The sequence below is a fragment of the Typha latifolia genome, chromosome 12, assembly GCF_019914945.1.
Source record: "Typha latifolia isolate L0001 chromosome 12, TyphaL0001v2, whole genome shotgun sequence".
Classification (NCBI taxonomy): Eukaryota; Viridiplantae; Streptophyta; class Magnoliopsida; order Poales; family Typhaceae; genus Typha; species Typha latifolia.
This window is the reverse complement of record NC_133097.1, coordinates 7,167,164-7,181,165: the sequence shown is the minus strand read 5'-3', so window position 1 is coordinate 7,181,165 and position 14,002 is coordinate 7,167,164. Positions and strand designations below refer to the sequence as shown.

General features: G+C 36.2%; 1 protein-coding gene across 1 annotated transcript; it reads right to left on the bottom strand.

The window, feature by feature from the left end:
* LOC140798563 (uncharacterized) lies at nucleotides 1-2,190 on the bottom strand. The gene is made up of 3 exons (XM_073152431.1): nucleotides 2,025-2,190; nucleotides 826-1,902; nucleotides 1-662 (listed from the first exon to the last, which is right to left on the bottom strand). Exons 2-3 carry the CDS (start codon nucleotides 1,860-1,862, stop codon nucleotides 434-436), a joined length of 1,266 nt encoding a protein of 421 aa, XP_073008532.1. The 5' UTR covers nucleotides 1,863-1,902; nucleotides 2,025-2,190; the 3' UTR covers nucleotides 1-433.
* Between the last annotated feature and the right edge of the window lie 11,812 nt (nucleotides 2,191-14,002).

The window sequence follows — 14,002 nt, the reverse complement described above, 5'->3', positions numbered from 1 at the left end:
TGTTGAGAAGATTATTCCTATATTTATTATCCACCAGCTTAGCCTACGGCTATCGGATTTAATTACAAGAAATTTAGGAAGAACGAGCCACAAGGAATGTCACTACTTAATTACAAGAATCATACAGTAATCAATTTATACTACCAGCTCTTATTTTATTTTTTTGCTACATATCTCCGAACATCCCATCCACAGTGACAGACAGAACTCTCAAACGACGAGCCCAACCAACGTCTCCTCGCCAACTGGCAATAAACTTCAGCAACTCATGTCGGAAAAGTATCGATCCAAGCTAGTGAATGCCAGCAACCCAAACTTGCGTTGAAACTTGGAGTCATACGTCTCACACGCACACATGCACTTCGCGTTTGTTACCCAACTCCCAAGGCAGCAACAAATACCGACGTGTTTGAATCTTGTCCTTGGTCTACTACTATGCATCAAGAGGGAAGCAGGTGTCTTCGGCTCCAGTGTTCCATAGGAAATGGGCGTAGTTTGCTGCGTGATATGAGTTGCTTGGATCCGCAGCTATGGCTTCCAAGTAGATCTCCTCCGCTGCTTCAAAGTCTTTCTTCGCCATCCATAGGAACGTGGCATATCGACTCAAAGACTCGGCGTCCGCCGGTTGTATGCGCACCGCCCTCTTAAAGTAGTACTCCGCTCTGCGACGTGATTCAAATGAGAGAGATTCAATCGAATAGCGAAGTCGAAGAGGCATTTTGTCGAACAGTATATGTGCGTCAGTGCATGAATGGAATATCCTATGATTTTAATCTTATAACAAAGTAGGCGAGGCATGATAGGCACATGGATGAAATTTTTTACCTGTCTAGATCGTGGACGACGAGGTAGAGGAATTGGGCGAAGTTGGAGAGGAGGAGAGGGTTTCCCGGGTCTTCCGAAACCGCCGCCTGGTACTTGAGCTCCGTCCTCAAGTAGTCCGCATAGTCCTCCGCCGCCAGCTGCGCCACGACGGGTGCCACGAGCCCCTTCCGCGTCTCGGGATCCACGCCCGACGCCTCCATCCTTGAGGCCTCCTCCACCACCTTGTTCCAGACCCTGACCTCGTCCTCCGCCGCCAGCCTCATCGTGCGGATCCGATCCGATCTCCAGTCGTCGGTCGGCCCGGCAGCAGGCCGGACGTTCCCGACGCCGTCCCCCCCGCCGATGACGGAGAAGGACATGACCGCGGGCAGATCGAACCGCTCCTTACGCTCGTGCCGGATCTCGACGACCTCGACGGCGTATCCCGCTGGCGGCGGCGGCGGGGCCGCCGCCGCGACGTTGTGGCTCATGGAGTATACAGTGAAGTTGGCGAGGAGGAGCATGACGGAGACCATGAGAGTCGGGGTGCAGGAAAAGATCCGCTGGAAGAGCCAGACGAAGGAGTCTTGCATCTCGAGCTGGACGCGTGCGAGGATCCCTTGGAGGTCCTCGTAGGAGAAGAGGAGCTGCCGCATCTGGAGCGTGTAGCTATGGAGCTCCCGGATGATGAACACCATGGAGGAGAAGGCCTTCTTCACCGGGCACTGGAGCCCTTCTTCACAAATCTCTTGACTTCCGAGGGCTAATTTGTAAAAGCTCGTCACCAATTCCACCTCCGACTCGTCGTCGTCATCCTCGCTTCTGAGGTGAGCACTAAAAGCCCTCCTCCTCAGCGTTTGCTCCTTGCTCCTCCCCCTCCCCCTCCTCCTCCTCGGCTCAATTTGACAGGAGCGGAGGAATCCCCTCCTCTTACAGGAGAGGGGAAGGAAGAAGGCGCAGGAGGTAGAAGAGGAGGAGGAGGAAGAAGAAGAGGCATGGGCAGTGGCGGTGGCGATGGGCAACCATTGCAAGCACGAGCCAGCCACCTGAACCCCCATTTTTGGGCCACTTACTTCTCAATCAGAACCCCAGAGGGACCTTTATATAAGGAAGGAAACTTCTAAATTAAATAATCACTAATTAGTAGAGAAAGGTGAGGTGTTAAGGTCAAACGCCCCAGAAAGCCCGTGAAAAAGGATCTACTTAGAAATAGACTCTACCTTCGAACTCCACCACCATTAACAAAAAACGAGGAGGAGGAGGAGAAGAAGAGGTCACTGGAATTGGGTTCGGTCGATCGATCGATCGATCGATCTGCTGGTGATTTATTCACGAAGGACTGCCGCCTCACTTATATACGACGAGAAATAATACGAAGAAATATCTAATAAACGTGTTAAGGGTTAATTGTTTATATATTAGTATAAAAAATAAAAATAAAAACGCTAGTTGGGCTCTTGGGGCTTCGGATCACGTGCGGGGGGTCAAAAGAAGACAATGCAACCCGCGGCGGTGGAAACGTGAACCGTCCATGGGCTCATCGCTGCACTAGATCCGCCACGTGTCGGTCAAATGCCGTGGAAGGTGCGGAAGAGTCGGTCTCTAGGCAGTAGGCACCATCTCAGTAAATTATAGGAAATTCTGTTAGCTTCAGATGCAAGTTTTTCCTCTCTTTTTTTTTTTTTAAATAAATTTTGTAAGCATTTCGGTCATTTTAGATTAAAAGAAGGTGGAATTTATAAATAATGAGCTTGCAGGTATGGATCCACAAATTCCTGTAAACATAAATCCCAACTCTTACTTATTACAATATAATCTCGGTTCATGCCATAATAGGCATGAGTTGACTATGAGCAATATCCAGGAGGAATGAATGCTAGGCAATATAACTACTACTCATGTTGAAATTTCTGGGGATTAACTGGAGTGCCCACAGTATAGTTCCACCTTTTTTTTTGATAGAGATAATCTGATACAATTAATATGTATTATTTTTCCTAACCATGGTATATTTCTCTCCTCTCTCTTTTTTTTTGTGACATTTGAAAAGGATAGGTGTATTTCTATCAGAAAAAAAAAATTATCTCTCTACTTAGGACTTCTTTTTGCAGTTATATCATTCGAAAAATATCTTATTTATGAGTATACCCTGACAAAATGGATATTTATATATATACCCCTATAAGAAATTGGAACATTTATTATGCACGCCAAACATATTCCAACAAAAAATTGACGTTTTTTGTTTGTTTGTATATATTATTCTACATAGTATTCAGTCATAGATGAGTACGTTAAAATATCTCGAAAGAAAGTTTATAAACGAGCGGCTAAAACTCGAGCGAGAGCGAGAGAGAGATGCGGAGAAGAACCCAAACGCCACACTGTAGATCGACCCGACCATACTAGTGGCGGCTATTCGACAACAGGGACGTTGTCAAAGATTTTATATTCCATCCAACGGCTGAGATTGTAGCAGAGGGGAGGGGGATCAAACGTGGAACAAGTTGTGCATGGATGGAAGGGACGGATGAGGATAGCAAGGTGGACAAATTTTACTTGGATCTACGTCGCTGATATGGCAGTCTCTGGTTGGATGCAGTCTTCCTCCCATCTCTCTCTTCCGGTTTAATTTTTGGGGAAAAAAAGTCGTCAATTTTGGTGGGATAGTAGCATAAGAAATTGGTCAGGATATTTAAGATTGAACACCCAAGTCGTGTCGTACCAATGGAAAGGTCACGATAGGAGAGACTAGAATGGAGAATTAGCCACGAGATTTCTTTTTTAATTTTAATATTTTTATCATTTTTATAGAATTTTCTCCTTTTTTTTTTCTAGTGTAGTTAAATAGAGGATAGAAATTTATTTTTCTCTCTCTCTTTTTCCTACGAATTTGGAGGTAACAATCGAATAACAGGTCTATCTATAATTCTTGAAAGTTAATAAATTTACTTAACGTACAAACTTTCTCTCTCTAAAAAAAATAGAATAACAAGTCCAATCATGTTTAAGCCTAAAGCATACATAAATATAATTTATTTATTAAATGTGTTGAAATAATAAACATAAAATAAATTAAAACGATTTATATGAGTTATAAATAGGTCATCAAGTAAGTTAACACATATTATTCATATATTATATAAATTATTTTAAATAATAATTATATTTTTTGGAAATAAATGAGTTATTTGCATCGAAGCCTAAGTAAAAATTATCATTACTGAGTCATAAATTCAAATCCCACTCCAAGCATAAACTAAGTATAGAGAGTAATTTAAAGTGGAGATATATAGATACTTTGTGCATAATTTGGGCATATTGTAATCTATTTTTTTTTTTAAGAGAGTTGTTGTTTGGTATGATCTTGAGTCAAATTCAATCCCTACTTTGTTTTACTTATTCAACCTATATATATATATATAAAATAATTTATAAAACAAATATAATTTATAGATAATTTTTAGTAACAAAAACATATATATATATATATATATATATATATATATATATATATAGACTTGTGTGTGTTGGATTCGGACTTCTATATATATCTTTATCTACTCGTTTGCTCTCGTTGTTTGATTATTAACCACTAATTCTACTAATGTTGATTAGGACAACATGCCTAAGCCACTAACTTAATACCGACAAGGGATAGACACCAAAATCTATTCTGTGTTTACTGCAACATAGTTCGACTAATATCTAATTATTAAGAAGATTACATAACTCTAAATCTCAAGTTCTAAAATCCTTTAAAGTCTTTTCCAATTTTCTTTTCTGCTCCCGTCCAGCGTAATTGTCCAATAGATGAAGAGGAAAAATCCCTTTTGAATACAATTAATTAATGCCGGTCCGAACTCGGAAATCCACAATCATGTAAAGATTTTTGTGTCCATAAGATATTCATCTAGATTTTATACTTCTCTTGTTCTTTTATATCAACAAGGATATAAACATATAATATATATATATATATATATATATTATACAGTTCTTTTAATATATCAATAAGGTCAATTCTTGTACATGATCCGGCCCACCGCACGTTGCAATTCTATAAAGTACGGTCTTTGTCGTCCAATAGGCAAATTAATTTTTTTTTTAGAATTGTATAAAATCACACTATTTCTTTTAGGTATTTCGTTATTCACACTCGTGACTTTATAATCTGAACATTTATTTATTTTTTCTATAATTTTTATTTAATATTTTAAATTAACTTTAAAGATAACAGTAAGATAATATTATATTATAATATATAAAAATATTTTATAAAATATCTAAATTACTTATATCTTCTCCATCCTTATATTCTCCTTTTTTTTTTTTTTTTCTCCGTGGGATAGGTAAAAGAGGAGGAGGCGGAAAAAGATAATTGAGGGGTAAAAAAGTGAGGGTATTTTAAATACTCAGTGGAGGGCAATGTGTATGTATTTTGTCAGGTAGGACCACCTAAAATCTAGACTTCGAATATTCCGTATTTTATTCTCCGTTTATTCTTGATATTAATAAAATACTAGGCATGGAAAATATTGCTGATGTAATTCTAGCATTAACTACGAAACAAGTGGTTTTGGTGCTTTCTATAGTATCTGCGCTGGACTGCGACTTTTCTTAGGCAAATTGCCAAAAGCTCAACTCTCACTATGCTAAGACTCCTTATCTCTTCCCTCCTTCTCTCCTTTCTCATTCGCCGTCCATGCTCTCTACTCTAGTGCTTTCTCCTTGTTTTATTTTTTTTTAATCTTGATAACTGAGATTTTCTATGTTTAAATTAGGTACAAGTAAATTTTTTTAATCCTGGCTATGCGAGTAACCCTATGCTTCCTGCCGGATTCTCTCTTATTTTGAAACACGGGGACTCATTGAGAATTTGAACTCGTAACCTCAAGTTCCACCGTCTATGTCTAAGTCGGTCGATCTGACAACCCGAACATATTAAAAATTGAATACAAGAGTATTTTCGTGATTAGAACAGATATGATCAGAGCCGTCGAACGCGCGCGACCGAATCATTATGGGATAGCGAAACATCTAATATAGTAGGTGGGTGTGTGAGTAGCCTTAATATGTCAAAGTCCATTGCCATATATGGTGTCTGGATGCCTCATCAAGGACCCACATTAGGATTCGTTAGTCCCCACACAGTGGCTCGTAGATCTCCTTAAAGTTTTAATGACCACATTTTTTATTTAGATCTAGATCTCTAAAACCTGAGCAGTGGGAGCCATGGCTGGCTCAAAATGACATGTTGATGTGAACTCCAGATGCTAAATTCTGTCCAAATCCAACAAAGATGCTTAATTTGCTCCATTTTCGGGGCCCATGGATCTGCAACTTGTGCTCCTAATTTAATTCTTTTGCTTGCTATGCTGCTTTGATCTCTCTCTCTCTCTCTCTCTCTCTCTCTCTCTCTCTCTCTCTCTCTCTCTCTCCCTCTAAGTCGTTGTCTTTAGTCAGGACGGTGCATTTATACTCCATTTGTAGCCAACTCTAATCTTACTAGTTTTGAACAAAACTAACGCCAATCACAAATTTACAACCCCACTAGTTAAAAGAGATGGCTTCTAATTTGACTTCCAGATATTTCAACTTATATGCATGCATCGTTCACTTCATCCACACCTGGAAACGTTGCTTCTAATTGACGCCCTCCGGATTCAACTTTTCTCTATCATTCAGTCGTTCCCAGAACGTCATGTTCAAAGCTCTGATCCACTACTTGAGAAGTGAGAAGTGAATCATTTCTACGTCACCTAATTGCACATATGTTGTTTGATTCTGCGGGGTTAACTGAATAGACACTTACTATCATCCTCGTGTAACTGGAACTATTACGGTGAGCTGCAAAAATTATAGTAATGGCGGTCGCCGACGTCGACCTTCGTCTGCCGTGAGGAAGAAGAAGAAGACGGTTTTGTTCATGGGCCGCATCCCCCGGCCCAATCTTTAAGCCCGTCGGCTGGCTCAAAGGTATTTTTGTTTATCTTTAATTCATTTTTATTAATGCAAGGTGACGAAATACCATTCACTTTTAATAATTATTATAAGGCGCCATTAGTTTACAATGAAGCTTTTTTTGAACTTTTATCCTCTGGCAATGCCATTTAACCCGGGTTAATGTTAAGGTAATTAAGTTAGTAGTAGTTATTACTAATGGGTTAATATAACGGATAGAAAATTTATAATTGTATTAATTACTCATGATAACTCTTTTGATATATACTATTTATATCCTTTCTATTTGGACAAGTAACTGAAATTAATTTTAGGTAGTTTTTGTACTTATCTTTCTATTACATTCATATATCATCATAGATTCATCATACGAGGAGAATTTCATAAAGAAATTTCAAGCAAGTTAATCTTATATAGTTGGCTATGTTCACTTAGCTTATTTTGGTACGAGGAGAATTTTTATTGTAGTGTAATAATTAAAATAATAATTTAGTTTATTCCATACAACTTTTAATAGTGAACATCTAATTATTACAAGTACTTTATATCTACTTAAGAATATTTTCATTATTTAGTTTAAAATGTAAAAAAATCTCAATATAATTTTATTATTCTTCGTTACTTTAATATCAACTTTATATCACATCAAATATAATTGTTACTAATTATATCTTAATTACTATAATTATAATATTAACTCTCTTCTTCTAGTATTACAAATGAGTGTGTGATAGAAGTTAATAACATTGTGATATTGCAGGTATACTAGGAAACTAGTATGCTTATGCATCTTTATTTATTACATGGTTATGGTTGATGCATTTAAGTATATTAATCATATCATATACAATAGAATGTATTACAAAGTAGTTAAATCTTATTGTATTTCAATAGAAACTAATTCTCTATCTCACTCAACATATCTATATATCTTTACTTGATATTAGAGTTTTTAGGATTTAGATTTTAAATTTATTAGGCTCTTGTTATCTTTTATAGGCAAACAATTGAATCGCTCCAGTTTTTCTGTAAATTAAGAACGAATTTCTGCTTTATTTTCTCTGCTCAAATATTAAAAAAAACAATAGAAAAGAACAGTTATGGTAAGCATGGATATAATTATTAATTACTAATTAACCCAAGTATGAAAAATATCTAGATTAGGATTAGAAATTATGAAATGGACCTAGATAATTAACAATGAAAAACCTAGCAGAAGATGGAAATATCATTTCATAGAAATATATCTCTGTGGTTTTCGATAAAAAAAACAATTAAATGTGAAGATGAGTAAGAAATCAGCTAAGTGTTGAAATAAGCCAATAAGGCTTCCTCAAACCTAAGTGGTTATGGATTCTAGAAGAGTTTCTAATTTTGGTTACAATTGAGATATCCAATTCGTAGATAAAAGATTGTCCCCAATCTTATTATACTTTTGATTACATAAAAGAGTTTTTTTTTTTTTTTTAACAGAAAGAAGAGAAAGCTCCCTTTTGAACCCGAGTAACTCAATATTAGAAAGATGATGGATACTAATCACGTTATATTTTCTTGGTAAGAAATACTAACTTAAGTTATTTATCCTATTTAAGTCTATGTAATTTCTAATTTATATCGTAACTTATCTAATGTTACAAAAATAGTTACTCCACTACTTGAGCTTCCTCTTTCCCATCTAGAGATGATCATTAGGCCAAACTAGCTCAAACTCGGCCTGAACCCGCCCGATTTTAATAGGGCTAAGCCTGGCCCGAGTCTGATTTGGGTCTGGCCCGACCTGAGTCCATCTCTAGTGGGCGGCATGGGCTAATCATTTGCCCGCCCGCTCGGCTCGACTCACTACTTTCATCTATGACCCGACCCATATTACATGCATATTTCTATAATTTTTTTAGTCCCACATTAATATTTAACTCATTATGTTAGACCCATATTATCCAACCTAAGCCTAATATCTATTCTAGCCCAACCTGAGTGATTGATGGGTCAGGCTGTGAACATATATTTAAGCCCGGATAATCCGAAAAGCTTAGTCCGGCTTGCTCGATGATCACCTCTATCTAGTATTTGAGAAATAAGTAAATTAAATGAAATCTATCTAATATTATTGTTTGGAACATGGTAAGAATTCATTTTATTTTTATTTTTCTATTTTACTCATGGGACTTCAATAATAGTGCAACCAAATAAGAGTTAATTTAGAATTGCAATTTTTTTTAGGTTAAATGCATTTTATCTCCTTGTATTTATACCTAAAATTTTGATATAATGTCAAAATAACCAAAATGCCCTATCGTGTTTGTTAGAGAAGGATGCATATTTTGATATAATGTAGCAAAATTATGAAAATAGCCATGGTACTTGGTTAAGTTTAACAAAAAAAATTAATAGTCTCAATTTAGTCATAAGTATAGGGACTGATTTTAGACTTTTTAAAGTACTTGAGGTAAAGTGATTTTGAGCATAAGTATAAAGTGGTAAAATATATTTAGCCATTTTTATTAACATAAACCGACAAATGAAATAGATTCCATCCAAATCTAACCTCAAATCGTCATATTTCGCTATATATACTAAAGTCCATCCAAATTCATAAAGTCAATTGAGGGTTTGGTGCAGGGTCTTCCTTCTCACTCTAAGGAGATCTCCTCCCCCGCCATGCGGCCGGTGAGGCTTTCCTCCCGCCACCGCCGTCACTCTTCTTCTCCTCCCATCCCTCGTCGGATCCAAGCTTGGCTGCCACCCTTTCGCTGAATCCAAACCCGTTGGATGTTGCGTCCCTACCCCTTATCGCTTCGCTCATCAGGCTCGAATCTACCCAAAAACTCCTCGTTGCTGCCACTCCCTACTGCCACCGCCACCGCCGCTCTTCTCCTCCTCCTCTCCCTCGTTGAATCCAAGCTTGGTTGCCACCATCTCGCCGGACCTAATCTATTATTTGTGAAGTAGTGTTGTGGCCACGAACCCTCCCTAGCTCAGTGCTATACTCTACCTGCATGCCTTACTGCCATTTCGGGTGAGAGGGGCCCCTCTAGCTGGGGCAAGTGCTCATGATCCATTCATAGTTGCTTGTCGATGTTTGTGTTTGTTTGGATATAGATGTTGTGATTTTTGGCAGTCTGTGATTGTACTATTTTGTTTTGCTCGACAACAAAATTATTGTAGAATTTGGGTGTTGTAGGTTTTTTTTTAATTTGTGTTCCAGGTTTGTGATCTTTGATCCTCCTACCATTGTGGATTATTAGGGTTTGTGTCTTGGACCGCTGGACTAATAGAACCTACAAGCTGACTCGAGGCTCTTTGCTCCTGAGAATTTCTTGAGCTATTCTTTATTAAAAATTGTGTTGTGCACCCGGGTTTGATCACCTTGATTAAGTTATAATGCTATCTATTATATGCCAAGTGTGAGGTTTGTATTAGAGAGCTGACGCTCTATCTCACATAGTCTTTTTGTATCAGACTTTATCATTGTAATCATTGGATGTCAATGGTTTATCTTAGCCTACGGTATCCCTCAAAAAAACAAAAGAAAAAGAAAGTCGAAAAAGTAAATATGGAAACTAAAATCCCAAATCGATTGAATTTCACCAATTTAGGGATTCCAAACAGGGTCTAAAGTAGGCACATTTGAATTCCGGGTGAAAGTCGATATTATACTCATGTGATTATGCCTGTCCAAATAATTAAACTCAAGGGATCATGACCTAACTCACTAAGGATATCTTTTGGTAGGAAGTCAAAGTTACTGATTTATACTTTAGTGTGCAGTAATTATGGGAGCTGGACGACTTATTTGGCCTCCTTTTCATGATAGTGATTATATGATTCCTAGAATTATATCAACAGTGAATCTAATTGATTAATTAACAGTAGGTAGGCTTTGGACTTTCTCTTTTCAATCTGGCGATCATCTAATTTTGATATCATGCGATGAGACCAGAAGAAGAAGAAGAAGAAGAAGAAGAAGAAGAAGAAGAAGAAGAAGAAGAAGACAGAATAATGCAAAAATAACTCCTCGACTAGGGTTTGTAAGGGATTAGATATTAATTCTCGAAGGTCAGCAGGAGGCTCATGAAAAGTTTCTCTACAGTATTATATACGAGGTTTAATCCAATATTGAAAGGAGTAAGGAGAGTAAAAATTGAATTTTAAGGTTTATATCAAATCCATCTTTGGAATCTATAAAATTATAAGAATTTTAAGAGTCTCTCACCAAATTTGGCACTATCAAAATGAGTCTATATTGGACACGTCAATCATTGAACTTGTGGGCAACTTTATCATTGTTTTATGTATGTAATTAGAGGATGAGAACATTATTTCTTAATTTATATTTATTAGTCAATTAGATAAACTAAAAATAAACTAAAGAGAATAGTAGATTTAGAGCTAAATAAGATAAATATAAATTAAATAGAAACTTAGTCGTTTTATATCTTACTTAAAATTTAGACTCACATGCTCTAAGTTTGGGAGATGGGACTACAGTCTATAGGGATAAATAAGCTTTGTGAGGAAGCCTAATTTGATCAAATACTCAGAAGTTTAGACTTTCAAGGATACTTAATAGGATACTTCTAATTTGACCTAGAAAGGAAGTCTTAATGCCTCTTGGTGGTGAACTATATGCTCAATTTTCCTATTCAGTTCCACCAACTTTCCTACCACAATAATAACTTGCAGATAAAAATTAGTGAAATTCTTACTTGATTCTATCTACTTTATTTGTCTTCTAAGTGAAGTTATCTTGTTCACAATTGTAGTCATCCTAGATTATAATCTCTCAACAATATAAAATAATCTATAAGAGTAAAAATATAAGTTTAGAAAAAATGAGATAAATATAAGAAAAATAAAGCTGCTAGAAGAGATCGAAAATCTAAAAAGATCACCATCCAAATTCTGAGATCTTTAAGAAAATAGTTTTTTTTTCTTAAATAGAAAAATTATGAATGTCGAAGATTAAAAGATTAAAACAACAAAATTTGGCCAAAAAAATCATCTAGCTCAATATCGAGTTTTGCTCTGAACTACGATTCCACCCAAAATAATGTATAATCTCATCCATTTCACTTTGATTCAACTTAGATGACAATTTTTTTGACGATCTTGGACCGTTATGAACTCGTCCGAGATGCATGCTGCATGAAATCTTACTAATCCAATCCAATCCAATCCAATCCAATCTAGTTTCTTTTTCTTAAAAACAAGAATTAGGTGATGCTTGGCATTTCAATATCCTTATGTAAGACAAATCTACTTACTTGTGCAAGATATATTTTCATGAAGTGAGTGAGAATGATAAAAGTTCTCTCAAGTACCCAAAAGCACAAGTTGGTACAAGGCCCATTGATTGGAATAATAATTAGCCAAAACATTAGTTGGTACGAGTCGCTATCCTCCCTAATTGGTAATTACTACTATCTCCTCCTCATCAAGTCGTTGATGGGTGGTGAGTTGGATGATGAATCTTTGCATTAATGCATGGAGGTTATTGTGATAGAAGGTTGGTGAGCTGCGAGGGCTCACAGTCATGGGCATTACTGCGTATGGTTGGATACCAAGGCCTAGATACTAGTTGGTTATATACATTAAACACTGTTGCCAAACGACACACCATGCTCTCTATCTCTGAGTGCATTAATTAGGGTTTCCTTAGGACCACCCTACTTTTTTTGTTTATGAAAAAAAAAAACACTAGGAAAATTTAGGTCATCACTGTAGTGAGCTGACAGAGATTATGCGTTTGATTACTTTATAGAGGCCTTGGATTTGATATTTAGTTTAAGTTAATTATATATATATATATATATATATATATGTATGTATCTTCTTAATTAAACAACTTTGTTAAGAATAAATACAGATATGATACTACAATTAATGCGAGAAATGGGGTGTTTTTTTATTTATTGTTATAGATTTCTATATGAATTTTATATTTTTCAAGGAATGAATGCAATATTGAGTCATAATTTAGAAAGCGCATATATTATTTTTGACGTAAAAAAATTTGTTCCTTAGAGCATTGTAAGAAATCTACATTGCCTAATTAAATCATATTGGTACGAGGGAGAAAGAGAGAGAGAGAGAGTGAGACGGTGGCCATTATGAGCCACCTTGTTCACCACAGTGGACTAATCGTAGAATAATAATTGGAAATGTCACCATGGGCTCCACACTTTTAATTAATCTTGTACATTATTAATAAAAATTTGAGCACCTAAAAGCACTTTCCCACATTTTTGCTAAGTTTTTTTTAATATATATTTTAATTTATCAGTAACATATACTTACAAGTTTCCTAAGGTTTTGCTTATGTTCTTCTTTGTTTAAGCTAACACTTTTGGCATAACTTGTCTTCGTCTTGATCATTCTTATCAAGGGAGCAATCGAGATGATCAAGAAAAAGAGAACAAGGGTTAATCGGCAAAGTGGATTTACTTGAGATAAAAAAAGTTGTAAAAAATAAATAAATAAACGAGTATTTTATCTTTATTCTAGAGAGAAAATAAAAATTCAAAATTATGAATAAGATTCTTATTTGATAAAAAAAGAGATGAATCTATAATTAAAACTATATTTCACACCAAGTGGGAGGAAATATAAACTAGCCAACCCTATAAAACGGGTCATAATTGACGTTATTAATCGCAACCATTTGCACTAATGGTTAAGCATATAATTCAATTCTAATAATTATAAAAATAAAATGTCCTCCGTAAATTATAGACAAATATAACTCTAGAAACTGGCCAGTTTGCAATTAATGTACGATAATCCTACAACCGTTATCTTCCAACTAACAGCTCCAAAAGAGCAGTCGTTCTGTGTGATGGCAATGGCAATGGCAATCTATCTCATTCGCATTTGGAACAACATAGTTTTTGGAAAGTAACATAATATTCTCATACTCTATAGATCACTGCTAGTAAAACATATTCCTATTCGCATAACAAGGAGACGATAATAAAAGAATGTAGATTATAAAATTCTCTAATATGCAATTAATTTTCGACAATCCCACAACCGGTATCTTCCCAACTAACTACTCCGGAATTGCCAACGAATAACTCACACTCAAAGTTATTCCACCAACTAAAGCAAAATCGTATCCGTCTCCTAATTTCAAATCTTGTAAGGAAAAGAAGAAGAAGAAGAAAAAAAAGCTATTAACTCTCTCAAATATTAGCCTCTCAAGTTAGCTCACCCCCCCTCCCCACGTCTCTGACCC